The sequence below is a fragment of the Mustela nivalis genome, assembly GCF_964662115.1.
Source record: "Mustela nivalis genome assembly, contig: HAP1_SCAFFOLD_284, whole genome shotgun sequence".
NCBI lineage: Eukaryota > Metazoa > Chordata > Mammalia > Carnivora > Mustelidae > Mustela > Mustela nivalis.
In genome coordinates this window covers 671,574-699,452 of record NW_028136357.1, presented here as the reverse complement: position 1 = coordinate 699,452, position 27,879 = coordinate 671,574, and the positions used below count along the sequence as shown (strand labels likewise).

Here is a 27,879-nt window from a genome sequence, read left to right as displayed (position 1 = left end):
GTCAAAAGTGGTTTAACCATATTTTTCATTTAACAAGAAGACTACAGAGAGTGTTTTCTGGTGTTGGTTCAGAGTCTTAAGAAAGTCAAGTGAACTATCTTAGAGGTTTTCATGGCTTTTTATTCACAGTTGCAAAAATTGCTGTTGGAGTTCTCACTATTAAGCCCACATTTCTGGCAGAAAGATAGAGGTAAAAGAGAATGATATCTTGTACGACTGATACTTTGTCATATGGTTACAATGTAACTAGAAAAGAGACAATAAAATATTTGATGTTGTTTTAAGTTTCCTTGTTGTCAATCCCTCAGTGCTTTCTGATACTAAAGGAAAAAGTAGATGGATATTGACCTGGCAACTATCAACACCTGTCAGTCTCTCTTGGATAACCAATATCTCTATAATCTCTTCTTCCCAGTAAAAAAAAAATAAAATATATTCATAAACCACACTGTGCCATCTCAAGTTACTGCACCAAGATAAAATTACAATGATTTTCAGTTGTTCCAAATGGACAGAATACCCTTCCTTATGATATCATGTCTTATAAGATAGATAATTGGCTTGCTACCAATATACCCAGATGAGACTGTGGAAGAGACAGGAAAAAAATAATAATATTTATTTATTCCTTGGGTTGACCCTGTTTACACAGATGCATTACTATTAGAAAAGGTTGGTTTGGGACATTGGAATGAATTTACTTAATGGGTCTGTATGTAATTGGGTTGGAGAAAATTTTTAATTTCTACAAAAATTATTAGAATTCTATCTTATTCCCTTTTGATAATTTTCACATGTTAACAAAGCCAACGTTTTTGTCTAGCAGACAAGATCTTAAATCCTAACAAAACTCAATTTTTTCCTTTTTTTTTTAAGTTTGAGAGCCTCATGTTCTCTCATGCTGCTTTAAATACAACTCAAAAAAACAAAAGGAGCTAAATGGGGCAGTAAGCCCAGACTTTTTATTTTAATTTATTTATCTTATTTTTAATTAAAAAATTAAAGATTGTATTTATTTATTTGAGAGAGAGAGAGCATGAGTGGGGCAGGGGGATGTAGCTGCAGAGAGAGACTGAGAAGTATACTCCCTAATGAGCAGGAAGCCCGATATGGGGCTCGATCCCAGGATACTGACTGAGATCATGACCAGAGACAAAGGCAGATACATGTGCAAAATCCCTTTTTTTCTGGGAAACAATACTTTACAAGAGATGTTTGAAAAAGTACTGGGGAAACAACTTTAATCAGAGATACACAAATTTAATTGACTTCTGTAAAGCTACAGGGATCCAAATGATGGGAATCCCAGGCCGTTTAGGTTGTGGACCACAGAGTATTCTTCTCTGTAATATTTTATTTTCTTCCATGTCTACTAACTCCAGTCCAAGTTCACTGATCTCTTTTTAGATAGTGCAAAACATGGCAAAGAATACCAAACAAGTGCCCAATATTCTACATTTATTACATCATTTCTAACATATAGAAGTGTGTTACCAAGACTGGTTCTGTGAACAAACCTAGTTATGCTAAAGTGTGTTTTGTTCTCCAAAAATTAAATTCATGATTATCACACAATTATAAAATACTTGTGTCAAGAATTTTTATTCAAAAATTAATAAGAGAAGCAGATATTAAAACTAGTTCACATGGTTATTTGGGATATAAGCAGAGTTGTGCAGCAGAAGTGCTCTGGGCCCATAATTTGGGTTATAGAATTTATGTTTTCTAATGAAAAATCACTAACTTGCATTATTGTTAACAAGAATCCTGTGCATTACCATCAGTTTTCTCCATTATAACCTCTTGCTCTACAGTTTGTAAATAACTTTGTCAATAGCAAGCTAATAAACGGGGTGACTCCAATGGATTGAGATAATCTCCAGAGTTTCTGCTACATAATGAACAGGACTCCATTGAAAGGACACCTAAGAGTTTATTTTGCCCAAAAATTTGATCACTTTTTTCACTGTCCTTACCTATTTTCCAAACCTAGTTCTTTTCAGTCTACAGACAACCCTGTATCTGACTGACTTGTTAATTCTGGGAATGTCTTGCAGATTAATTTGCTTGCCCGAGGTGGTTCCTCTAATTGATGTCTAAGAACCCTAATTAGTTAAGAAAACTTTTTTTTTAACATTTTCATTGCTATTTATTATTATTATTATTATTATTATTATTGCTAATATCTCTATTATAAATAATTCACAAGGGCATCTTTCTGACAAAAGACAAAGAGCTGGCTACTAGTAGAAAAAGTACATTTGACTCTGTCAGTGAAAGTGGTAAAGGGATTTGAGAAAATAAGGCAAAGCAGTGGAATTATGTGTTAAAACTTTAAATATTATAGACACATTTACTTAATTTCTAATACTGCTTATAATTAAAAAAGATGTTTTCCATGAACCACGCATTACAGCAAATATATTGTTTATACAGATTAAATTTTCATCAAAAGGGACGCCTGGGTGGCTCAGTTGGTTAAGCAGCTGCCTTTGGCTCAGGTCATGATCCCAGCATCCTGGGATCGAGTCCCGCATCTGGCTCCTTGCTCGGCCGGAGCCTGCTTCTCCCTCTGCCTCTGCCTGCCATTCTGTCTGCCTGTGCTTGCTCTCTCGCCCACTCTCTCTGATAAAGAAATAAAATCTTAAAATAAATAAATAAATTTTCATCAAAAAATTATAAGTGTATTTTTTTGTAGGATCATGATAAGCATTTTGCAGATGAGAAAAGTGAAATTTAGAAAAGTATGTCTCTTCAAATCCCTCATACAATATCTGGCCTAGATAGAAGGATATACTATCACAATTGAGGAAGATAATTGAGATTACTTAAAATGATAAACTTTACTGTATAGGGTTTTTTACAAGTTTGCCACAGATTCACATTTTTTAAAATATATATCTATTTGTGTAAAGAGAATGCACTGAGAAGTAAAAAGATAGTGATATATCAGTGCTACCAACTAATGGCTATAATATCATCACCTTATTTATGAACAATGAAACAGTGTGTAATATTTAAATAAATTTAAATAAATTCCTATTTATTTTATATATTTATAAATTTAAATGAATTCCTATTTATTTATTATTAAAGAAATTCCTCTAACAAACAGTATGTTTTGAAGGTTGCTAGCAGGAAAGTGTTGTACGACATGGAAGTAATCAGAAAATGTGATCTAAAATTCTGCTTTCAAGGGCGCCTGGGTGGCTCAGTGGGTTAAAATTCTGCTTTCAAGAAGCTATAACAGTAAGTACTGAGCATTAGCTATTATATGCTATGGATGAATAACTGAAATCTACATTTGAAACTATTGGTACACTATATGTTACCTAATTGAATTTTAAAAAGTTAATAAAAAAAACCACTATTTTATAAAACAATATTCCCAACAGGCTCTTTTGCTTTAAAATACTCACTTTGTTTCCTCTCCGAGAGAACACCAAATGGCGGATGACGCCGGTGCTGCGGGAGGGCCCGGAGGGCCCGGGGGCCCTGGAATGGGAGGCCGCGGCGGTTTCCGCGGTGGCTTCGGCAGCGGCATCCGGGGCCGGGGCGGGCCGGGGCCGTGGTCGGGGCCGGGGCCGAGGCCGCGGAGCTCGCGGGGGCAAGGCCGCGGACAAGGAGTGGATCCCCGTCACCAAGCTGGGCCGCCTGGTCAAAGACATGAAGATCAAGTCCCTGGAGGAGATCTATCTCTTCTCCCTGCCCATCAAGGAGTCTGAGATCATCGACTTCTTCCTGGGAGCCTCCCTCAAGGACGAGGTTTTGAAGATCATGCCTGTGCAGAAGCAGACGCGCGCGGGCCAGCGGACCAGGTTCAAGGCATTTGTCGCCATCGGAGATTACAATGGACACGTCGGTTTGGATGTCAAGTGTTCCAAGGAGGTAGCCACTGCCATCCGCGGAGCCATCATTCTGGCGAAGCTTTCCATTGTCCCTGTGCGGCGAGGCTACTGGGGGAACAAGATCGGCAAGCCCCACACTGTCCCGTGCAAGGTGACTGGCCGCTGTGGCTCTGTGCTGGTGCGTCTCATCCCCGCCCCCAGAGGCACTGGCATTGTCTCGGCCCCTGTGCCCAAGAAACTGCTGATGATGGCTGGTATTGACGACTGCTACACCTCGGCCAGGGGCTGCACTGCCACCCTAGGGAACTTTGCCAAGGCTACTTTCGATGCCATCTCCAAGACCTACAGCTGTGTTCACCAAGTCTCCCTATCAGGAGTTCACGGACCATCTTGTGAAGACCCACACCAGAGTCTCTGTTCAGAGGACCCAGGCTCCAGCTGTGGCTACTACATAGTTTTATACAAGAAAAATAAACTGAACTAAAGCTTGAAAAAAAAATACTCACTTTGTAATGAGAGTCATTACTTTTGTCTAGCCAAATCTTATAGCACTGTTTATCCCTTCCCTGCTTTATCCCTTCCCAGTATCACTTGGTTTACCTAGAAGCCATGAGAAAGCTTGTAATAGATCTGGCTGGTTTTCACCAGCAATTTGACCACCATGTGCACAGGGAAGTCTATTGATAAAGGCTTTATTGCAATAAGTTGCAAATACATGGATGATTTTGAATTCTCTTTCTTGAGGTCTTGTTTCATGATAATAAATTTAGGGTGGCTTATTGGAATGGATGTTATTAACATATCTTCATAGTTATAAGCACATGGAATTGTAAAATAGATGAATGAATGTGGCATTACTGACAACTGTCCTCATTTTGAAATCAAATTACAGTGTACTAAGATGAGGAAGCAAAGCAGATTTGGGATTATGAGTGAAATAATTTTAAAAAGTATTAGGGGTATGATCGGACTATTGGGTAATTCAGTAGAAAAATGTCTACTGATTGAGATTCTGTGTTCCCTGATTTCAGAGAGAAGTTAAGATAAATAAGTAACACGAGGAGACTAGGAAGCCAAACATAAGTGATAATTTTGTGCCAGGGTGTGTATACATCTGTTTATCTTCTTGCTTTACCACTAAGGTTGCTCCTAGAGGAGAGTTTAAATATGTGTTGGAGCTAATCTCTGTGGATTACACAAGAAACCACATCCTACAGCTCTCCCTGAAACACCCCTTATGATTTCAATGTAATTTGGTTTTTGCATTTTTAGAAATAACAAAATACTTTGCAAACTCATCTACTTTATTACCATCACAAGTGAGTCAGCTGACTCCACATTTTAACACAGTGACAGTCACAGAGGAATGGAGGAATGAGTAGAGTTATCAATATATGTGCTTTTAAGAAGTATGACAGGGTAGCAGCTATTTCCAGGAACCAAAACATGGGTCAGCAGCTGTGCAGGAAAAGTGATGGAATAAATGACTCATTTCAGAGGAGTTCTATAACATATTAGTTCTATAATGTATCTTCAGCCCCCAATTACCCGCTTTGATCTAAAGATAAGGATTTACAGTTAAGGTCCCATTTATGATTTGACTGGTAGGGTCTGAATCATGTTTACTATTGTTTTGACTATTACTTGAAACCTATAGTAGTACTTGGGATATGTGTTGTGTATTCTGTGAACATGTGCTATTTTTAGATTAGATAATTTCTGTCTCGAACCCCTGTTCATTTCTTTGTTTTTGTTTATTTGATAGTGGTTTCAGTAAATGGATATATCTGAAAAATTGCAAAGCCACTATTAAAACAAGTTATTATTATATATAGCATGGAATTGCACATTCCTCCTTTGAATCCGACAGAGCTTCACCATATCCTTAACAATTTGGGAAAAACATGCTATTATTTTTCTTTATAAAATTTCTCCTGTTAGGCTGTGATGGTTGTCATCAGCAGTAACTCCTCTGAAGGCTTTGTCAAAAGAGTTGAAAAAATTGGAAAGGTGTGTGAATGAAGCTGTTTGTTGAATATAAAGAAAAGAGCATTGAAATACAATTCACACTCTTACTTCTCCTTCTATGCTTTCAGATGTTTGTCATTTGAAAATTTTGCTTCTAGAAGAGATGTCCTATATAATTCTTACTTTAAGGAGCAAGTTGCTTTTATAATTTTTTTATTATTCTACCATTCCAGTATTTCCATTTAAATTAAATTCAATACCATTTAAAAAAAATCAAAAGTGCAGCCAGTATTCAATTCCTGGGCTAAATAATTTTAGAAAGCTTTGTGTTATTGAACCTACGGGGTTTTTATGTAGTTTTAACTCTTTCTTTCTGTGATTTTTCCCATTAGTCATGTAAGTGACTGCAATATAACAGACATTGAGGATAAAGAAGGACTGAATAGAACAATCCTTGGCCTCATGAAGTTGAGAATCTAGCAAGGGAGTCAAACAATTCAATCATTCAGAGACAATTTATTGAGTGCCTGGCCTAAGATGAGCACAACAAAACCCCAGCCCAGAGGAATCATTTTAATGGGAGAGATAGATAATAGGTAAGCCAACTTTAAAAAAGAAAAACGTACTGATTTTTCTTTAATAGAGATGCATATTTGAACTAAATAAGCACATTTTTAAAAGAGCAGTGATTGAGAAGAGGTTTTTAAACTGAGTGGTCCAAAAGGGCCTTCCTGAAAAAGTCTGCTTTGAACAGATTTCTGAATAATATCAGCTAGGAAGCTGCGTAAAAATCTCAGGGATGGGTGATTTTTCCAGTCGAAAAACTGTAAAGGCTCCAAAGTCACAATAGAGCTATAAGTTTCTCTAATAAAGTAACTTCTGACAAAGAATGAGAAGAAATAACTAACCCAGGTTTGAAAGAAAAGGGACAGACTTTCTATGGAATTCATATTTAATTAAAGCTCTAAAGGACAAAAATACAATAGAGCAAAATTCTGGTCACGCTGATATACCTAACGAAAGTTCATAAACAAGCTTTGGGTAGCAAAGAGTGTGTGGGAATGTTGGTAAGAACAGTGGGGAAGAGTCATCCCTGAACATGTTCTTAAATGAAGCAATTCTTGGGTTGTTTTAAAGGGTAAATTGGAGTTTGCCTAAGTGATTAGAGAAGGATGCCTCAGCTTATGGAAGTTCAAAGCCATAAAGATGTGATAAACTACTGCAGATATTTTCATGTATATTTGTTGTTGCTTCTAGTAATGGTGATCTAAAAACTCCTACTTAAGACAACTAAAAATCCAGACAAAATAGCTTTTAAAGTTAAAAATATCAGAATGATTATAAAAATAAGTGAGGGATTACTGGGCCAAAATACGAAATACAATGAGAGCCTAGAGATATATGCCCTGAAGCCATTTTAGCTATGAGAGCATTTGAAACTGCTAAAACACACTGAGCTGTGTTGTTCATAGACTCTTGATACTAGAGAAACAAAATTCAAAATCCAGCAGCAATCAAATTTGAGGACTTTGGTACAACCCAAATTTAACTTGAGATCCCCAAAGCACAAGGAGAAGCAGAAATAAGACTATAGCCTATCTTGCCTTCTGTGTAAACTGAGAAAGTCAATCACTGAATTTGGGGTATGATTGTCTTGTAGAGTCTCAGATATAAGAGAAAATCCTACCAAGGAGGACCATACCATTATTATAGCTCTTAATTATCCCTACTCAATAAGAGTTTCAAATATAATGTCTTGAACATAGCAAAATGTAACAAAGCACACAAAGAAAAACCATTAACAAGATTTGATAGACAAAATGGGATTAAGTATGATGTTAAAATGATCAATAAAGATTGTAAAATGGCTTGATTACTCTGCTCAAAGAAATGAGAGGGGAAGCAAATTGAACCAAAAACTGACACTAAAAATGATATTGAGAAAGGTTTTATAAATGAACAAATGGATACTCTAGAACTTTAAAAATATGACAGCTAGGGCGCCTGGGTGGCTCAGTGGGTTAAGCCGCTGCCTTCGGCTCAGGTCATGATCTCAGGGTCCTGGGATCAAGTCTCGCATCAGGCTCTCTGCTCAGCGGGGAGCCTGCTTCTCCCTCTCTCTCTCTCTCTGCCTGACTCTCTACCTACCTGTGATCTCTCTCTGTTAAATAAATAAATAAAATCTTTAAAAAAAAAAAATATGACAGCTAATTTAAGGTACCACAGGGGTGCCTGGGTGGCTCACTTAATTAAACCTCCAATTCTTTTTCCTTTTTTTTTTAACACCTTAATTTTATTTTATCTCTTTCATTTGGCTCAGGTCATGATGTCAGGGTTGTGAAATAGAGCCCAGAGTTGGGCTCTGTGCTGAGCCTGGAGCCTGCTTAAGATTCTTTTCCCTTCTTTTTCTATCCCTCCCTGCACTCTCACTTGCTCGCTCTCTCTTGCTTGCAAATAAATAGATAGATAGATAGATAATAGACAAAGAAAAATAAAAGCAGATTATGAAAATAAATATAAAGATTTTGAAATGAAAACAAGTTCAAAATAAAATAGAGAAGACCTACACAGCTTAAAGTTCATTCAGAAAATCTACTATTAAAGAAGTCAGTATGACACAATGTTAAGATATCAAAAGATTTGAGCATGCACTTTTCAGAAAGGGTAATCCAAATGGCCACTCATATATAAAAACTGTTTATCTTTATTATGAATCTGGAATTAAATTAAATTAAATTAATAATAAATTAAAACCTAAAATGACATACTATTACACACTTACCATATTGGGCAACAGTAAAATTGCCTTGCAAGAATGTGAAAGAATGAAAGTGCCCATAATAAAAACATTTGAGGTAAGTTGGACAATATTTAGAAAACTTAAAAATAAAAATAAAAATTTGGTCCATTCCTAGAAATACAACATGGAACTAAATGAATATTTTCACCAGGATATGCAAACAGATGATTATAGCTATTTCATTCATAACAGCAGATCAGTAGTGGTCTATTTGCACAATGTTACATTAAATAAGAGAGAATATTAACAAACTGGGAGGAGGGGCTAGGTTGTTATCATAAACAGATCTTCTATGGTGCTGATTATGTTCTATTTCTCAAAATCTTTAAGTTAAAAAAGTTTTCACATTATATCTAGATAGATAGATGATAGATAGATATCCCAGAAGCTGCAATGCTAGGCTAAGACCAGGCTTTAAAGGGCTTTTCTATACTCTACTAAATACTTGAAACCATTCATTATATCATAGCTCAGTGTTCAAATCTCCATTTGTTTCCTCAGTTTCCTAATATTTACCTTAAGGTGACCTGATCCAGACTTTTGATCACCTTTGTCTAAATATTTCTATTTTAACAAAGTCCTTTTTAACACTGAGAGACTAAAACTTAGAAAAATACTCTTTTATCTCACTAGAGTGGAAAATATATAGTTACCCATTAACTAATGATATCCATGTCTACATTAGATCAATGACATTTTTAATTCTTGGGAGCTTTTGGTTAAATGAAATTTTTAAGCTTCCTTTAAATGAAGCTTTAAGCCATCACCACATGAATAAAATTAAAGAACCAAATGAAAACAGGCCAAGTATTTACAGAGTAATAGAATGTGCAATGGTAAGAGTACAATTCTGAAATCATAAAGCCTAAATTAGTGTGATGCATTTTTGCTACCCATGTAATCATAAACCAGTTATCCAAATGTGTTAGCCTCAGTTTTTTCACCCATGAAATGGTGATGATAATACTTATTATGCTGCGTTGTTGTGTGTATGTGATGAAGCATGGAGCATGAGAATCTCATATTCCATGCTAAAATGATAGCTATTTTTATACTTATAATAATTCTAGTAATAGTAATTAAATTGTTCAAAATGGTAATATTCATTTATATTGAGGCATTGTATTGACTATTCATAGACACATTTACCAAAATAAATTTCATTTTACTTTACCCCCTCTGAGGATATATATTCCCTAATTCAATATGAATCTCTTTATGAATAATAATTATCATAATAAATATGCTGATTTGTCTTCTATTTGTTTTTAGGGAGGTATCCTTTACTGTTGAACATGAAACTTAAGCAAGTCTGTCTTATTCAAAATTTGCATGCTGTTTTCTTATGAAACTAGATTATAGAGTTGTATGAAATAAATTCATGCAGTTAAGACATTGATGTTTGGAACACTGGGTGGTCAGTTTAGTATTTCAAAAGAAGATTTTAAATTTAAACCTTAAAACTGAGCTCTTTCAGCCTTATTTATAGACCATCCTTCATGTTTCATAAGTACTCCTCCATTGTAAACTAAGTAATACTTTTTGTCACAGTGTATATAATGAAAATGGATTTTATATTCTATTATTTCAGAGTTAGTTGCAGTTTCTACTGCCTTACTTCATTTTTTGAAAAATAGATTAATTCTACAAAAAGTTTTTTCCAGGTTTATTGAAAAAAATCGACATATTTGTAAATTTAAGAAATGATTTCTTATAACATTGCAAACCTTTAACATTGTGTAAATTTTGTACAATTTGATAAATTGGTATACATCTTTATTGCAATATAATCTACATAAAAATGTTAATACATCTACTATCTCGTATAGTTGCCACTGTTTTTTATGCATTTATCATAAGGAATTTTAAGATCTACTCTCTTAGCAACTTTTATGTATATAGTATAGTAGAGATAAACTTCAGAGGTCTTGTGGGTTTTGTTCCAGACTGCCTCAATAAAGTGATTATCTCAATAAACTAAGTCAAATTATTATATTTTTTGGTTTCCCAGTGCATATAAAAAATTATGTTTCCCAGTGCATATAAAAAATAAAAACTATACTGCACTGTTCAAAAGCATTATGTTTTTAAAGAAAAACAATGTATATACCTTAAGTACACTAGTTCTGAGTTTTCAGTGGGTCATAATTACTGATCACAGATCACCATAACAAATACAATAATAATGAAAAAACTTGATATATTGCAAGAATTACCAACATGTGACAAAGAGACACAAAATGAACAAATGTTGTTAGAAAAATGGTGGCAGCAGACCTCTTTTATACAAGATTGCTATAAACTTTCAACTTGTAAGAATGTGATATATGCAAAGTTTAATAAAGGGAAGCACAATAAAAAAAAGTATGTATATCTTATTAACTATGATCATCATGCTGTACATTAGATCCCCAGAACTTTTTCATATTATAGTTGCAAGTTTGCACCCTTGGACCACCTTACTCCACCCCAGGTTCACCCCTTGTCAACTCAACTCTAAGTTTCCATTAGTTTTCCTTTTCCTCAGATTCTGTATGTAAGGGATATCATAATACATAAATTAAAAAAATATATAAAATCTTTGAAATATTTCACTTAGAATAATACCTTCAAGATCCATCCATGCTGTTGTAAATGGCAGTATTTCTTAATTTTTCATGGTTAAGTAGTATTCCGTAGTATATATTTACCATACTTATTTTACTCATTCATCCATTAATGGATACTGAAGTTATTTCCATCTCTTGCTTAGAGTTAATAATTTTATAATAAACATAAGAGTGCAGATATGTCTTTGAACAGTGAACTTCGTTTTCTTTAGATAGATACCTAGAAGTGGGATTACTGAATCATATGGTAATTTTACTTTTAATAATATGAATAATCTCCATACTGTTTTCCATACAAATTTATATCCCTATTACAGTGCATAAGTTCCCCGTTTTCCCCAATATTTACCAAAATTGGTTAGTTTCAATTTTTTGGTAGTATATATTCTAATATCTTGCTGCGTTTTTCAGAGGTAAACAACAACAACAACAACATAAGGACTTTGCCCTGAGATTTTTACGTTGAGCACTTTTTAATGCTCCTGTTGGTCATTTATATAACTTTTTTGAAAAAAAGAGTCTATTGAGATCCTTTTGCTATTTTTTTAATCATATATTTTTTTCTATTTGTATCTGTTGGTTATTAACCTCTTTTCAGATATAAGATTCGTAAGTATTTTCTTACATTCTGTGGATTGTGTTTTCATTCTCTCTCCCTTTTTTTGGTAATGCAGAAACGTTAGTTTGATGTAATACCATTTATTTATTTTTGCTTTTTTTGCTTGTGTTTTTAGTCTGGTATCCAAAAAACTATTGGCAAGACCAATGTCAAGGAGAATTTTTCCTATGTTTTCCTTTAGGAAATTTAGTTTCATGCATCACCTTTAAGTCTTTAATCTATTTCAAGTTCAGACTTATGAGTGATATAAGGTTCCCTTTTCATACTGTTTATGTGACTATTCAGTTTTAAATATCATTTATTGAACAGACTATCTTTCCCCATTACATATGTTGGCCCCTGTCAAATATTAGGTGACTGTATGAAAGGATTTATTTCTGGACTCTCAATTCTGTTCTACTTGTTTATTGGTCTGTTTTTATGCCAGTATACTTTATTGTTTTGAGCATGAGGGCTTTGTAGTATAGTTTCAAATCAAGAAGTGTAATCTCCCTTCTTCATTCTTTCTCAGAACTGCTTTGATTATTTGTTGTCTTTTATGGTCTCATATAAACTTTAGGATTCTTTACTTACTTCTGTAAAACAATAATATTGGATTTTTTTTTAAGATTTTTAATTTATTTATTTGACAGAGAGAGATGACAAGCAGGCAGAGAGGCAGGCAGAGAGAGAAGAGGAAGCAGGCTTCCTGCTGAGCAGAGAGCCTGATGCGGGGCTCGATCCCAGGACCCTGGGATCATGACCAGAGCCGAAGGCAGCGGCTTAACCCACTGAGCCACCCAGGCGCCCCTAACATTGGATTTTTGATAGGAATTGGATTTACAGATGGTTTACGGTAGTATGGACATTTTAACAATGTTAATTCTTACCATTCATAAATATGAGCTATCTTTCCATTTCTGTCACCTTCAATTTCTTTATCAATGTCATAGTTTATGGAGTACAGATCTTTCATCTTCTTAGTTAAATCTATTCCTAAGTATTTTATTATTTTTGATGCTATTGTGAATTAGATTGTTTTCTTTATTTTTTCAGATAGTTCATCATTAGAATGTTAAAATGCTCCTGTCTTGTGCTTACTTTGGCAGCACATATACTAAAATTGGAATGATGCAGAGAAGATTAGCGTGATCACTGAACAAGGATGACATGACAAACTGGGAAGCAGTCCATAAAAAAAAAAAAAGAAACAAAACAAAATTCTTTTCTTTTATATATTGATCTTGTATTTGGTAATTTTACTAAATTTGTTTATTCAAATTTTTTGTGAATTTTTTAGGATTTTTTAACATGTAAGTTCATGTTATCCAAAAAAAGAAAATTTTACTTCTTCCTTTTTTTTTTTTTTTTTTTGGAGTCTCTTATTTCTTTGTGTTCCTTGTTTCTCTGGCTAGGACATCCACTACTGTGTCAAATGAGAGTAGTGAAAATGGACACACTTGTCTTTCTTCTGATCTTTAAGGGGAAAACTTTCAAAAGTTTTGATTGAATATGAGATTAGCTCTGGGCTTGCAATCTGTGTTTTTTCTTTAATGGGTTTTTTAAATTATTTTTTAAAATTTTTTATATAATGTGTTTTTATCCCTAGGGGTACAGGTCTGTGATTCACAGCACTCACCATCACTCACCATAGCACCTGCCCTCTCCAATGTCCATACCCCCACCATCCTCTCCCAACACACCTCCCCCCAGCAACCCTCAGTCTGTTTTGTGAGATTCAGTCTTTTATGGTTTGTCTCCCTCCTAATACCATCTTTTTTTATTTTTTTTTCGTACGCCCGAAACTGCCTATGTTGCATCTCCACTTCATCATATCAGGGAGATCATATGATAGTTGTCTTTCTCAGATTGATTTATTTCGCCAAGCATAATACCCTCTAGTTCCATCCACGTCATCACAAATAGCAGGATTTCATTTCTTTTGATGGCTGCATAGTATTCCATTGAACATATATACCACATCTTATTTATTGATTTATCTGTTGAAGGACATTTAGTTTCTTTCCATAGTTTAACTATTGTGGACATTGCTGCTATAAACATTTGGGTGCATGTGCCCCTTCAGAATGCCACGTTTGTATCTGTAGGGTATATACCCAGTACTACAAGCACTGGGTCATAGGGTAGTTCTATTTTCAGCTTTTTGAGGCACGTCCACGCTGTTTTCCAGAGTGGTTGCACCAGCTTGCATTCCCACATACAGTGTAGGAGGGTTGCCCTTTCTCCACATCCTCGCCAGCATCTGTCATTGACTGACTTGTTCATTTTAGCCATTCTGAACGGTGTGAGGTGGTATCTCATTCTGGTTTTGATTTGTATTTCCCTGATGCCGAGTGATGTGGAGCATTTTTTCATGTGTCTGTTGGCCATTTGAATGTATTCTTTGATGGAACATGATAGTGAGCTTAGGGAATCACCAAGTTAATGAAAGAGGTGCCTCTTGTAGGTGAAGTAAGAGTGAGAGAAAGAAAAGAGGGCTTATCCTAGATTGGAGAACTCGGGGCTGAAAAGGACCCTCATCTGGGAGCAGAGAAAGTGGTCCAGAATCAGAGGCACAGAGGACTCCCAACACCTTCCACAGAAGCGGAGCACCTAAAGACATAGTGCCATTACCCCTGAAAATCTAGGCATGGAGGTATTCTCTTTAGGCAAATAGGCATCGGAGAATAGTTTGTCCATAGCCCAGTCACTGACTTCAAGAGGAAAAGCTATACCAGCTCTCGAAGCAGGCCGGATAGCTCAAGCAACAGCAGCCAAGCCAAAATCCTTATCCCCTGCATTTCTGAACAATGACAGAGCAGCGGTTCTGTCTAGAACCAGGAGGTATTCAGAAGTCAATTGTTGGGTCCCGGGTTGTGTCCATCAGTTCAGACGCGGCCTTCAGATCAACTCATGATTCCAGGGCCTTGGCATTGACTCTGTTCTCAGGTTCTCTGCTCAGGGGCAAGTAAGCTTCTCCCTCTCCAGCTCCACCCCCTGATTGGGATCTCTCTGCCTCTCTGTCCAAACGTGCATGTGCATGTTCGATAAGATAACAAAGACAAAAACAGTGCACAATAATTGACTGGGGCCAAAGGATGTTTTATTGAATTTGGACCTAGGTTCCTATGGAGGGCAGCCAGGTATAGAGAACCTCCCACCATCCTAAAATGCCCGACCTTCGCTTGGAGCTTCCTTGTTCATTCTCCTGTTCTTTGCCTTCCTGGATCTCCTCACCAACCTGCAGCATCCGCTGTCTGTCGTGCTGTACTGACCCCTTGTTAACACATTGTGCATCCTCTCGGGGCTCCATTGGAACATGCCCATCTTCCTCAAGAGGCACTGTTTGCTTATTGCATGTAACCATTTGGGGGATGGTCATGAGAGGGTGAAGGCAGGCTTGTGCTGCCACATCTCCATGCAGTTCCACAGAGGGTAGCTGATCCACCATGAGGGAGTGCTCAAGGTTCTTCCACATTCGAATCCTCTTCAATGCGTCCTTTTGCACATACAAGTTGTCTTCCTGAAATGGGCACGGAAGTCTTTCAGTTGGCTTCATTGGGCTATGGGTCTCTTCCAACATGCTCTCCGTTGGCTTCTGTGGACTCCAAGAACATGAGTCCGTCCTGGACCTAAGGTTCTAGGGTGTAGACTCTGCCTTGGATGCATGGTCTTTTTGGAAGATTGGGAGGCCTTGTTGGCACCGTTTCTGGAGACCATTGAGGTACTCGTGTGCTTTCTGTGGAAGACTCCAGACATGTCTTTGGCACGGTTGCGGGGGTTCACTTTGAGCTTCCCTTGGGTGGACCTTTTCCTGTTGAGATGCTCCATGATTTGGTGGGAGGGTCTCACCCTTACGAAGGGCTCAGATTTCCTCCCCTGAGGCATTGCTTGCGGTCTGTTAGTTTCTTGGCTTGTCGGTGCTAAGATGGAATGCGGCATCTTGCCTTTCTCCGAGGTCCAGAGGGCTGGTGCTGACACTCACGACCAAATACTATGAATTGGGCCATGGAGAAGGTGACATCGACTCGCTTCGCAAACTGCCTTGGTGAGAGACCCAGGCGGCTCCAGCAGTTTGGGACGGCCTGGGGTCCTCTTGGCCCACCCATGACTACTCCAGTCAAGTGTAGTGATCAGGCCTGGGTTGATGAGGAGTGGTTGCTATGACCTCAAAGCTTTGTGACATCACAGATGCTGGCTTCACTGAAGCAGCTGTCCCTCTCCCATGACCTTGGTGTCCTATGGCTTTAAGTAGGAAGCCCCAGGAAGGACAAAACAAGAGCCCTCTGAACCTGATCAAGAACTCAGGATGTCTTGTGGTTTAATGTCAAACTTCCCCTTTCTGGAGACATAGAGGAAGGAAAATGACATTCAGTATACCTTCCTTTAGGCCAACATATCCCCGGAGACGGCAAGGTGTCCTTTTACACTACAATTTCTAGATATCTCAAGAAAAGGTGAGGTCGCGTGTATGAGCAGCTCTCCGTGGGGTTTCTCGTCCTGTGGGTGAGAGCGTACTTTGTCAGCGTCTTTTGCTTATGGGTCAGTGATGACTAAGGTACGGAAAGTCCCTTTCCGAGGTAAAAGGTGAGGGCATCGCTATATGGTGCTGTCTGTGGCCTCGTCTCCTAGTGTTCTGAAACACGCGGCTAAGGGATGAGGCCTCTGTCTACCTGGCTTTCCCTTAAATACCTTTGCAAAGTCTTTGAGGAGAGTGATATTCTGCATCTGAGCTAACTCTCAATGAAGAGGCCTGGACCGAAACCGTTGTCATTATTAGTTAACTGTACTTGTTGTGGTAACGGGTATAGACATGTGGACCAAGACTCTTTAGTCAGAAGGAAAGGGACGGCGTATATAGACGGCTTGCAAGGCCCATTCGAGCAGACCTTTGGAGTGAGCCGCAATGCCCTTGCAAGGACTAGTGGATCAGGAAGTTTGGGTCCATTTCGGCACCTCAGTATTCCTCTGCCATCGAAGTGAATGAACCCCTGGACCTTGCCTTGACATGAATGTCCCATGCCCTGCTGTTGGGAAATGGAAAAGGAAGGGAATACTGACGGGCAAAAAGTCAGAGAAGGAGACCTACCAGGAGTGACTCAGGACTCTGAGAATCCAGCTGAGGTTTACCAAAAAGAGAACTGCTTAATGGGTAGTCAGGAGTTGTGGAATATATTAAGAGGAGCACTGGACGTACATGCAACTAAAGCATCCCTGAATACTCTGTCAAAAACGGATGATGGATGATAGGCAGGCTTTCTCAACAGAACAGCAACAAGAACAACACTTATATAAGGCTCACTTGAACAGAACTGAGGATTGAGCTGCTATGTCCTTGCAAAGACTAGTGGATAAAGAAGGTGTGGTCCATATTGGCAACAGAGTATTCCTCAGCAATTAGGGAGGATGAACTCTTGATTCTTGCACTGGCATGAATGCCACAGGACTGGGTTTGTGAAATGAAATGGGCAAGGAGACATAGGGAAATATCATATGGCTTCTCTCATATGTGCCCTAGGACGAATACCACGGCCCTTAGTAGAAAGAAGGAAAAACTGAAGGGGATAAGTCAGAGAAGGAGACAAACCAAGAGTAACTCAGAACTCTGAGGAATCAAGCTGAGAGTCAAGGAAAAAAGAGACATGCAGGGAATGAGGGAACGGGCTAATGGGTGTTGAAGAGTTCTGGCATATCTTAGGCGGAGTACTAGGTCATATATGGAACTGAAGCATCAGTGAATACTCTGTCAAAAATGGATGATGGATGACAGGCTGGCTTCCTCAACAGTACGAAATAATACAAAAACAAGCTGGCCCTTTCAAATGCAGGTGAAGACAGACAGAGAAAAGGAAAGAATTATATTTTTATTATGTTTAATTATTGAAATGGAATATAATTTATTTCCTAAAATGTCATTATTTGAATTGGGTCTTTATACTAGTAAAGTGGAGTTCATCCACCTCCTCCATTTGTGGAATTGATGAGAAGAAAATGGCATTGCCTTCTCTAAATGTCTAGAAGAGTTGAACAGGAAATGATTTGCACCTCGCCATCTGTGTGTTGACAGGGGTTTGATTACTGCTTCAAACGCTTTAGTCACTACTACAGAGCTGAGATTTTGTAGGTTTCCTGACCTAATCTTTGGAGTGAATATGTGTCTTGGAATTTATCCTTTTCTCTCAGTTCTTTTCTTTTGGGTTTGCTTCATTAGTGCTATTCTTCACTTCCTCCCCATCTTTTGTGTGTCTTATCTGTGTGTGTGTGTGTGTGTGTGTGTGTGCTGAGTGTGTTTCAAATAACAATTATAATTAAATTGATGGAGATAGGAAGTCGGTATTTAATGGATAGCAGTTCCATTTGACATGCCTTGAAAACTCACATTCCCTCTCTTTCAGCCACATTTCCTACAAAGAATGTCATCTTTTGTCCTCTTTGATAAACACATATTTTCTCAAACCTGACCTCAACAAACACCACATTTTGTGTGCCTGGGTAGTGTCGTATTATTTGTCCATTTTTCCCTTGCTTTTTCATATGTCTCTTGACAGTCATGAGAGAGTGAAATTGTATGTTATTTGTCTTTCTGGGACTGATAGATGTGACGTAGGCTAATGCTCTCCACAATTCTGCCACATGAGGCAAGTGGAAAGAATTCATTCTTGCTTATGGCTGGGTAAGATTCTGTGGGGCTTTTTCAGGACAGTGAGATGGTAGTAGTGTCTGGTAACTCCAGACTTGTCTTTATCCAGGAACACAACAGGAAGATTACCACATCAACTTCAACATGGCAGAAATGAACTGGAGCCCACAAAGCAAACTCCATAGCAAAAGAGAGAATAAGTTGCAATCACTATGGGAGAAGACTGGAGACATGGTTTAGGGGAAAAGTGGAAAGTTGGTAATTCAGAAGGCAGTGAGACAATGCAATGGGCAAAGCCACAAGAGATCGGAGCACACTTGGAACCCACAAGGAGTACGTTCTCCAATTCCATTGATTCTGACCATCAGGGGGTCTGAATCATACTAGTTCATGCCAACAAAGGGCCTTGAGGCCTGGAGATTTTAGATCAGCAGCCTTGGCATATCAACTCAAAAGAACACTGTATTTCTCTGTCAGAGAACACCAACAAATAGCCAGGTGAAGACAGCCTGGAAACCACGATTAGAGACAATACCAGGTGACACAGTGGGAAGATGGTGGGTTCTGGCTGTACATTAGTGAGAGGCAGTGTTCTTGGAGATGATTTGATGGGGGCAAAAGAAATTTGGGGCTCTCGCACAGGCAGCATCAAGCCCGAGCTACTGGCCAAAGACAGGTTGGTGAGGGCTTTAATTGCCTCTCCTGCAAACACGAAATTCTCACCATGGAACACATAGGGTACTGTGTTCCTCAGTCCAACTTGCTTCATTTTAAGAGAACAGATTCTCCCATAGGGGACTAGAAGAAAGCCCTGTCCATAGGCTGTCCCCTGACCACAGAATGCTACAGGCATTCATTCTGTTGTGAAGGTTGAATTTCTCCTTTCACAGGCACACCAGATCCCACCAAGCTAAACCTCAGCCTATTCAGCCCAGACCCCAAACACACCAAAAGGCTGGCAAAGAGAGCCTCTGCAGATGACTGGTCTCAAGGACAGGGGGCAGCTATGATACAACAGCAGAGGGCATGCATGCCACACACACATACCTGAGACTCCCTCAAGGGCCAGCCCTTGGGCACTCCATGATATCTTATTTCTAAAGAAATTACCATCAGGATAAAAAACAGAATGGATTTTTCAAATACTGAGAAAGAGTCAGAGACCTATATCCAAGACAAAGATGGAAGAATCAATTGTTGCCAAGGAAGAAGACAAGAAATTATCATGGCCAGGTAATCGGAGTGAAACCTCACATATAACACGCCCAATGGAGGATTGAAAGCAGAAAGATATCAGGGAGTCTCAAAACACATAGATTAAACTGATAGAAATAAAATAAAGTAAAATAAAATAAAATAAAATAAATAAAGAATTTCTAAAGAAAAGATTGGTAGCAGACTGAAGGAAAAGTCCAAGAAGCTGGCAGAAGCAAAGGACCAAATTTTTGACCTGGCAGAAAAGGAATGGTAAATAAGGAAACAAATCCAAAGAAAGAAGGAAGAATGATGAAACATGACAATGAGCTTAGGAAAGTCATTGACTCCAAGGAATAGAAAGAGGTGCTTATTGTAGGAGAAGTAGGAGTGAGAGAAAAAAAAGAGGGCTGAACATGGATTTGAGAATTCAGAGCTAAAACTGTCCCTCATCTGGGAGCAGAAACAGAGATCCAGATTCAGAGGCAAGGAGGACTCACATCACCATCCACAGAAGCATGGAACCACAAGACATAGTTTCATTCAATGGAGGAATTCTCTTTACCTAAATATGCGTGGGAGTGTAGTTTGTACATAGCCAAATCACTTACCTCAAGAGGACAAACTATACCAGCTCTCAAAGCAGGCCAGGTTGCTCAAGCAACACCAGCCCAAGCCAAAATCCATTTCCCCTTCATTTGTGAACAATGACAGAGCAGTGGTTCACGTCTAGAACTAGGACATATTCAGAAGTCAAAGGTTGTGTCATGGATTGTGTCTATCAGTTCAGAGGCGGCCTTCAGCTCAACTCATGATCCCAGGGTCTTGGCATCGACTCTGGTCTCAGGTTCCCTGCTCAGGGGTAAGTCAGCTTTTCCCTCTCCAGCTCTACACCCTGATTGTGATCTCTCTGTCTCTCTGTCAAATATGTGCATGTGCATTGTTTGACAAAAAGACAAAAACACAACCGGGGTACAAGGATTGACTGTGGCCAGGGGATGTTTTCTTTAATTTGGACCTAGATCTCTATGGAAGGCAGCCAGGTTCAGAGAACCTCCCATTATCTCAAATGCTAGACCTTCGCTCAGAGCTCCAATGTTCATTCTCCAGTTCCTTGTCTTCCTGAATATCCTCACCAACCTGTAGCATACGCTGTCTGTGGCTCTCTAATGGCCCTTTGTTGTCCCACTGTTCATCTTCTGCTGCCTCCATTAGAACACGCCCATCTTCCACAAGAGGCATTGTTTGCTTATCCCATGAAACTATTTGGGGGATGTTCATGAGAGGGTGAAGGCAGGCTTGTGCTGTCACATCTACATGTACTCCTCCAGAGGGTATCTGCACGACCCTGTGGGAATGCTCCAGGTTCTTTGACATTTGAATCCTCTTCAATGCGTCCTTTTGAAGATACAAGTTGTCTTCCTGAAACGGGCATGGAAGTCTTTCAGATGGCTTCACTTGGGCTATGGGTCTTTTCCAACATGCTCCATGCTTGCTCCTGTGGACTCCAAGTACATGAGTCCATTCTGGACCTAAGGTTCTAGGATGTAGAATCTGCTTTTGGTAAATCGTCAGTTTTGAAGATTTGGAAGTCATTTTGGCTCTATTTCTAGGGATGCTACAGCTACTCATTATAAGGTCCGCTAGGCCAGAGGGAGTCATTTTGTGTTTCTGCAGTAAACTTATATTGAACCCATGCTGTAAACAAAATTGACCCTACTCCTCCCAGAGGAGCTTACTCTCAAAGCCTAGATACAAGGGTGAATCAGGCCAGGTGAAGACATCCCATTAGAGGGGCACGCATATATCTACTAGGGTAAATTGAGATCCAATTGTCCACCCATGTGTTACCTAGCATTTTTGTTTTTGTGGTGTAGCAGACTTAGCACGACTGTGCAGTTTTTTCTGTATTGTTATCTCATTGGCCACGTCTGTATAGCCTGGCTAAACTACCGCTATAAATGTTAGTCTCTGAGGCTGGGAGGGGTTGCCTCTTTGCAAGAGAAGGCCCTGACCGGTCAATATGATTCTCGATGCTTTGTGCAAAATTAACGTTTGCTTGACCTTCACTTTGTATCAGTCTCGCTCTTTTGAATAAGGACCCTATCTTTGGAGGGCCACCCGAATTCAAATGATGAGAACTGAAACAGCATTGGAATTTTTGGAAAAGCCTCTGGAGGTAAGATTATGGGATCCTGCATGGAGCTGCAGTGTACAGTCTCCTGCCAATCTTCTCTTCAGGAGTTCTTTAGGTGCTTTTATCTTTATCAGTTTTATCTCTGTGGTTCGAGACTCTCTGATATCTCCTATGTTTTCTGACATACAGCGAGTATCCAGGCCCCTGCTTTCAATCCCGCATCGGGCGTTTTCTATGTAGAGGGTTCACTCTGATTGCCTAGCCATAATCATTCCTTCTTCCTTTACCTGGGCATCAATTGATTTTTTCATCTTTGCATTGGATCTAAGTCTCTGTCACCTCTCTGTATTCGTTAAACTCATTCTGCTTTCTAACCTGAGGGTAATTTATTTAGGAGGAAGAGATCCGGAGTACCCAGGGCTGGCCCTTAAGGTTTGTTGAGTGCGTGCGTGTGTGTGTGTTTGTGAGTGTGTATGTGGCATGCATGCCACTGCTGTTTGTGTTGTGGCTGACCCTGTCCTGGAGGCCAGTCATTTGCTGTAGCTCTCCTTTCCGGCCGTTTGTTGTTTTTAGGGTCCGGGTTGAATATGCAGAGGTTTACCTTGGTGGGCTCTGGTGTGCCTGTGAAAGGAGAAATTCGAGCAACTCAGCAGAACGCAGGCCTGCAGAATGCTGTGTTCAGAAGAGAACATGTGGTCAAAGCTTTCTTCTCGTCCCCTATGGGAGAGTCGTTGTCCTTGGACTAAGCATCTTGGACTGAGGAAGGCAGTTTTCCAAGTATTCCACTGTCGGGATTTCGAGTTGGCTGGCTAGGCAGCCTATGTCCTCACATACCTGTCTTGGCCAGTAGCTTTGTCTTGATGCTGCTGTTGCGAGAGCCCAAAATTTATTATGTCCACATTGAGACATCTCCACGAACACTGCCTTTCACGGAATCACTCCCACTACTCACCATCTTCCCAGTGCATCACTTAGTATTGTCTCTCTCTGATCATTGTCTCCAGGCTGTCTGCTCCTGGTCGCTTGTTGGTGTCATATGCAGGAAAAAGATGGTGTTCCTTCAAGTTGATGTGTGCCAAGCCTGCTGATAGGAAAACTTCAGCCTTCAACACTTGTGTTGTAAAGTACTCGTGCCCTTCAGACCCTCTGCGTCTCACAGTCAATGGCACTGGGAAACAGGTTCCTTGTGGGTTCCCAGTGTGCCCTGCTCTCCTGTGCCTTGGTACTCTTCATGGGATCCAGCCCTCTGATCCACTAACCAACCAAATATCCCCTGAGCCATGTCTCCAACCTTCTCCCATCATCTCTGCAACTTCCGTTTTCTTTCGCTGTGGAGTTTATCTTGTAGGCTTCAGGTCAATTTCCACCCCAATGCAGTTGTTGTGTTCATCTTCCTGTTGCCTTCATAGCTGAAGACAAGCATGAGGTTATTAGACACTACTACCATCTCACTCTCCTCCATGTCACCGCAATTCGTACTGAGACATAAGCAAGAAGGAATTCTTCCACTTGTCTCTTATGGCAGTCTTGCGGAGAGCATTGGGCTTTGTCACATCTATCATTCTCAGAACGACATCAGACAGACGATTTCACTAACTCATGACACTCAAGAATCATACGAAAAAGAAAGGGTATTGGTACAAACAGTATGACTCTAATGAGAAATTCAAATGGTGCTGTTCTTTGGAAAGCAGTTTTGTGAGAACACGTGTTACTTGAAGAGGACAAGAGATGACATTCCTTGCAGGAGATTTCCTGAAACTGATGGAATGTGAGATTTCAAGGCATGTCAAATTGAATTGCTACCCACAAGAGACCGAATTCCATTCTCTCGTATTTTAATAATAATTGTGATGTGAAACACACACACACCACACAGCATTAACACATGCACATGCAAACACACAAAGATAAGACATGCAAAATATGGGAAGGAAGCGAGGAATCGTACCAATGAAGCAACCCCAAGAAAATACCATATAGGTGAAAGGCAAATAGAATCCAAGTCAGAAGCCAACCGAAATGAGAAAGTGAACTATTACCTATCAATAATACATTCAGTATCAGGACTAAAGTCTCCCGTCAATACAAACAGTTTGTAAGAGTGGTTGAAATTCCAAATTAAAAAAAAAAAAAAAAGGTAGAAAACATCCATAAGAAAACAGCAAATATTAAACTAGCTCGTCCTTCTGTTGACCATAGGAGATTTCCTTCGACTATAAAGATACTCATAGCTTGCAAGTGAAGAAACAGGGAAGACATAGGTTATGCTATTCCCAAGGAGAAGAGAGCCAAAGTGTTTGTGCATAAGTCAGCGAGAGTCATTTTATGCCTTCGAGAGACAAAAGATAAGCGGAAGTTGTTTTGTCTTGATGGAGCATCAAAACAACAGAAACCTGGAAGAATTGCCAACATATACACCACGAACAAGGGTGTATCTAAACGTTGGAAGGTATGAACACACAGGAATGGAGATGGCTGTTCTGCCCCATCTCTCTGCCCTTCAACCACACTGCCTCCTTCTTCCTGTGGAGACCTCTCATGGCACCTGCCTCCAAGCACAGCTGATTCCCATTGATGGGAAGACCCTCTTCTCTCCCCCATCTCCCCACTCCAGTTACTCCCACTTATTCGTGAGCTCACAAGCCCCATGGTACACACTCTCCATGCAGCATGCTCTCTCTTTTCTAGCATTGGCCTCCGTTTCTAGCTGTGCTTGTGTCATGGATGTCCCTCCCCAGCCAGCCTCCAAGCTCTCCTTCCCTTTAGCTCCAACACCTGACACAGTGCCTGGCACGTATCACTTTGAGCTTCCCTTGGGTGGACCTTTTCCTGTTGAGATGCTCCACTGGGAGCTTAGCCCCGCACCCCAGCATGGGCTCTGGCCTCAGAAGTGAGAGGGCGGGGCCAGCGCAGAGAAGGGTCTTTGCTTATTTCCAAAGCTGGAAGTGAGCTCTCAGAGGACTCAGGAGGGAGGGGGGCGGGGGCGGCCGGAAGAGGGGCTTTGCTAATTGCCCAGGCGGGAAGGAGGGGCGCGCAGCGCCAGTGTGCTGTGCTGCAGCCCATTTGGGACTGCAGGACCCACCATACTCGCTGCCCCTGCACTCCCATGCTCCAGCCTAGCCCCTGAGGCCGCGGTGTCCTGTTCCCGTTCCCGCCGCCTGCTGCCCCTCCCCGACCCATGGCTTCTCTGGAGGACCCTCTGCTCACAGGTAAAGTGACACCACGACACGCCCTCACCTGAAGCAGAAAACGCAGTCCAGGAGCTGGGCGCAGCCTCCCGCCAACCCCAGGGCACCAGGACCACCCCAGACGCTGCGCCACACCCTGTCCGCAGGGGGTCAGGCCGGGACAGCGCCACAGGAGGTACCCCCCCCCCTGCCAGCGGGCAGGCTAGCCCCCATAGTTCTGCACCCCCACGCGCTTTTCAGAGCCTCCTGCCATTCCCAGGGCACCCAGAACCCAGAGAGTGAGGCCTTGGGTGTTCTCTAGTGACAGATTCAAGGCAATTTTTCGACTTTGGGACTCAGAGTTAACATAGTTTTCATTTGTGATTATTATTTTTGTGTGGGGGCCGTCGCTTTTCTTTTGACCTATGCTTGTTTTCACTCCCGGTTCTGAAGAAGCCCCTAAATCCTAACCCTTTGAGGACTCCGAAAGCTCTCAGAGCAGCAGTGCTGGGGGACAGTGTGGACACATGGTTTGGTTTCTCCTCTGGCCTGCTTCTGTGGCAGCCCCGCTCTGTCCTCCTCAGACTTCAGAGCAATATCTGAACAAGTGGAGAAGCAACCAGGGGGTCAGGAAGGTGGCCACCGAAGAGTGACTTCTCTGGAGGGTGGCTGAGCTAGCAAGTGAGCATGTTAGTCCAGCTCTGCCTGCATTCAGTATGGAGCTGAACAGGGGCCAGGGAAGGGGAGGAGGAGCAGAGAGCAGGGACAAAGGGACCAAAGAGGAGATTCAGATGAAGGGAAGTAATGGGGAGGAAAGAGAAGAAACTCTAGAAGACAGGTATGTAGAAAGGAAAAGGGATGAAGTGGGCATTGGGAAAGGGCACCACCAGGGAAGGAGAGAGGGGAAGAAAAGAGGGAGGAAAGAGGAAAGGGGAAAGGGAGAAGGGAGGAGTCAGCATGCCAGGGCTCCCCCTGCATCTGAAGAAGAGGTGGCTGCTCCAGCTTGTCAAACAGGGTGCTCACTCTTTGGCCCCAGTTTCTGCTCCCAGTGCTACTGGGCTTTGCAAGGAAGGCAGGCTGTCCCTTGGGACCTACTGGAGCCCACTGGAGCCCACAGGAGGGTGGGAGAGGTAAGATGCCACCAGGTCCTGTCCTGAGCTGCTCCCAGCCACCAGCCTCACCACATGGTGCAAGAGGGACCCCAGAACAAAGGACGGACACAGGCCAGCATGTCTGCTGGTGGCCCTGGGCACTTAGCTCATCGCAGTGAACCACACGGCCTCCTCAACCCACGCTTTCAAAGCCTCCTTCTTCGCTTCTGGCTTTCATGTCTGTAGGAACATGAGCCAGATCTAACTCATCTCCGACAGACAATTCTGACTCACCCCGTGTCAGATTTTTATGAGTGGCTGTGATAGAGTAAGATAGCAATGCTCCAACAAACGGACTGTTTCCTCCCACTTGACCTCAACAGTCTTATACATTTTCTTAGCGAAAACATCTTGTCTCCTTCCATTAAGCTCATAACGTGGTCTAATAGTATACATGCGCCTTCCTTAGATGCGAAGCAATACAGAGGTCCTTTTTTTTTTTTAATTTTACAAGGTAAAGTCAGTGAACATATCCAACTTGACGAATACGTCTCTAAAATGTCAATCCAGGCAAAGCTTTTTCTGCCTACAGTTTGGAGCCTACGTGGTGACATTTTTAAAATGCTTTCAGTCCCTCAGTGAGGCTCTTAGAAGCTAGCCAGGGCTTACTACGTGCCAGGCACTGTGTCAGGTGTTGGAGCTAAAGGGAAGGAGAGCTTGGAGGCTGGCTGGGGAGGGACATCCATGTCACAAGCACAGCTAGAAACGGAGGCCAATGCTAGAAAAGAGAGAGCAGGCTGCATGGAGAGTGTGTACCATGGGGCTTGTGAGCTCACGAATAAGTGGGAGTAACTGGAGTGGGGAGATGGGGGAGAGAAGAGGGTCTTCCCATCAATGGGAATCAGCTGTGCTTGGAAGCAGGTGCCATGAGAGGTCTCCACAGGAAGAAGGAGGCAGTGTGGTTGAAGGGCAGAGAGATGGGGCAGAACAGGCATCAGTCAGTTGGAGGGGTATGAATAGACTGATGGGAGGATTTTGGGTGCCTTTGGAGGACTGAGAATTTGTTAGATCAGTGCAGATTTCTATGGAGACAAATGCCAGGAACTGATAGGTCTTTGAAAGGTCACTCTGGCTGCCTTTTGGCAAAGGGGTTGGTAAAAGGCACTTGCAGGTGTGAACACACCAGGTGGGAGGTGAGTGCAGGAAATCGGGTGAGGGAGCATGGGAACTTGGTCCGGGGGTATATAAGGGAGAATAGCCTTTAAGGAGTTCCACAAATTGGCACCAGCTGTGGCTTCATTACAGAGCTGGAAGGGGGAGGTGGGTGTGTCCTGGAGGTTACAGAAATTACATGAGAAAGGGAAGTCTTTTTAGATCTCTTTTTCAACTAGAGGAACTCTCACCTTATTGATAGAATTCCAGAGTGGGAACCAATGATATGAGGACATCTTTGAAATGTCTGAATATGTTCTTCGACATCTTTGCAAGTGACGAGGAGACCTTGACCTTAGGAGGCCTTGGCCCTCTTTGTAGCCAGAAAGATTTCACCTACAGATTTGGGTTCTCCCTTTTAAAGTCAAGGAGTCAGTCCTTCCAAAGGACACCTCCTATCATTTTACCCTCTCATCATACCTCACGTGCTGACATCTCCAAGACCCTCTGTTCCAGGTTGAGAGTATCCACTTTGGCCGGGCTGGTCTTGCAAAGAACACCACAACAGGAAATCTAGAGCCTATAGTGCTATTAATAACATCATCTAAGACTGTGTTTGCTACCCTCTTGGCCTCTTCCCACCATGACTCACTGAAGCTTTTTACACATTGT

General features: G+C 40.9%; 1 protein-coding gene across 1 annotated transcript in view; it reads right to left on the bottom strand.

Annotated features, from left to right (window-relative positions):
- Nucleotides 1-3,760: 3,760 nt before the first annotated feature.
- LOC309857051 (small ribosomal subunit protein uS5-like) overlaps nucleotides 3,761-27,879 on the bottom strand; it is a 252,578-nt gene continuing 228,459 nt past the window's right edge. Inside the window, exon 2 of the mRNA XM_082749932.1 lies at nucleotides 3,761-3,953. Within this exon, the coding sequence (XP_082606058.1) occupies nucleotides 3,846-3,953 (108 nt within the window). The 3' untranslated portion in view covers nucleotides 3,761-3,845. The remainder of the gene's footprint in view (nucleotides 3,954-27,879) is intronic.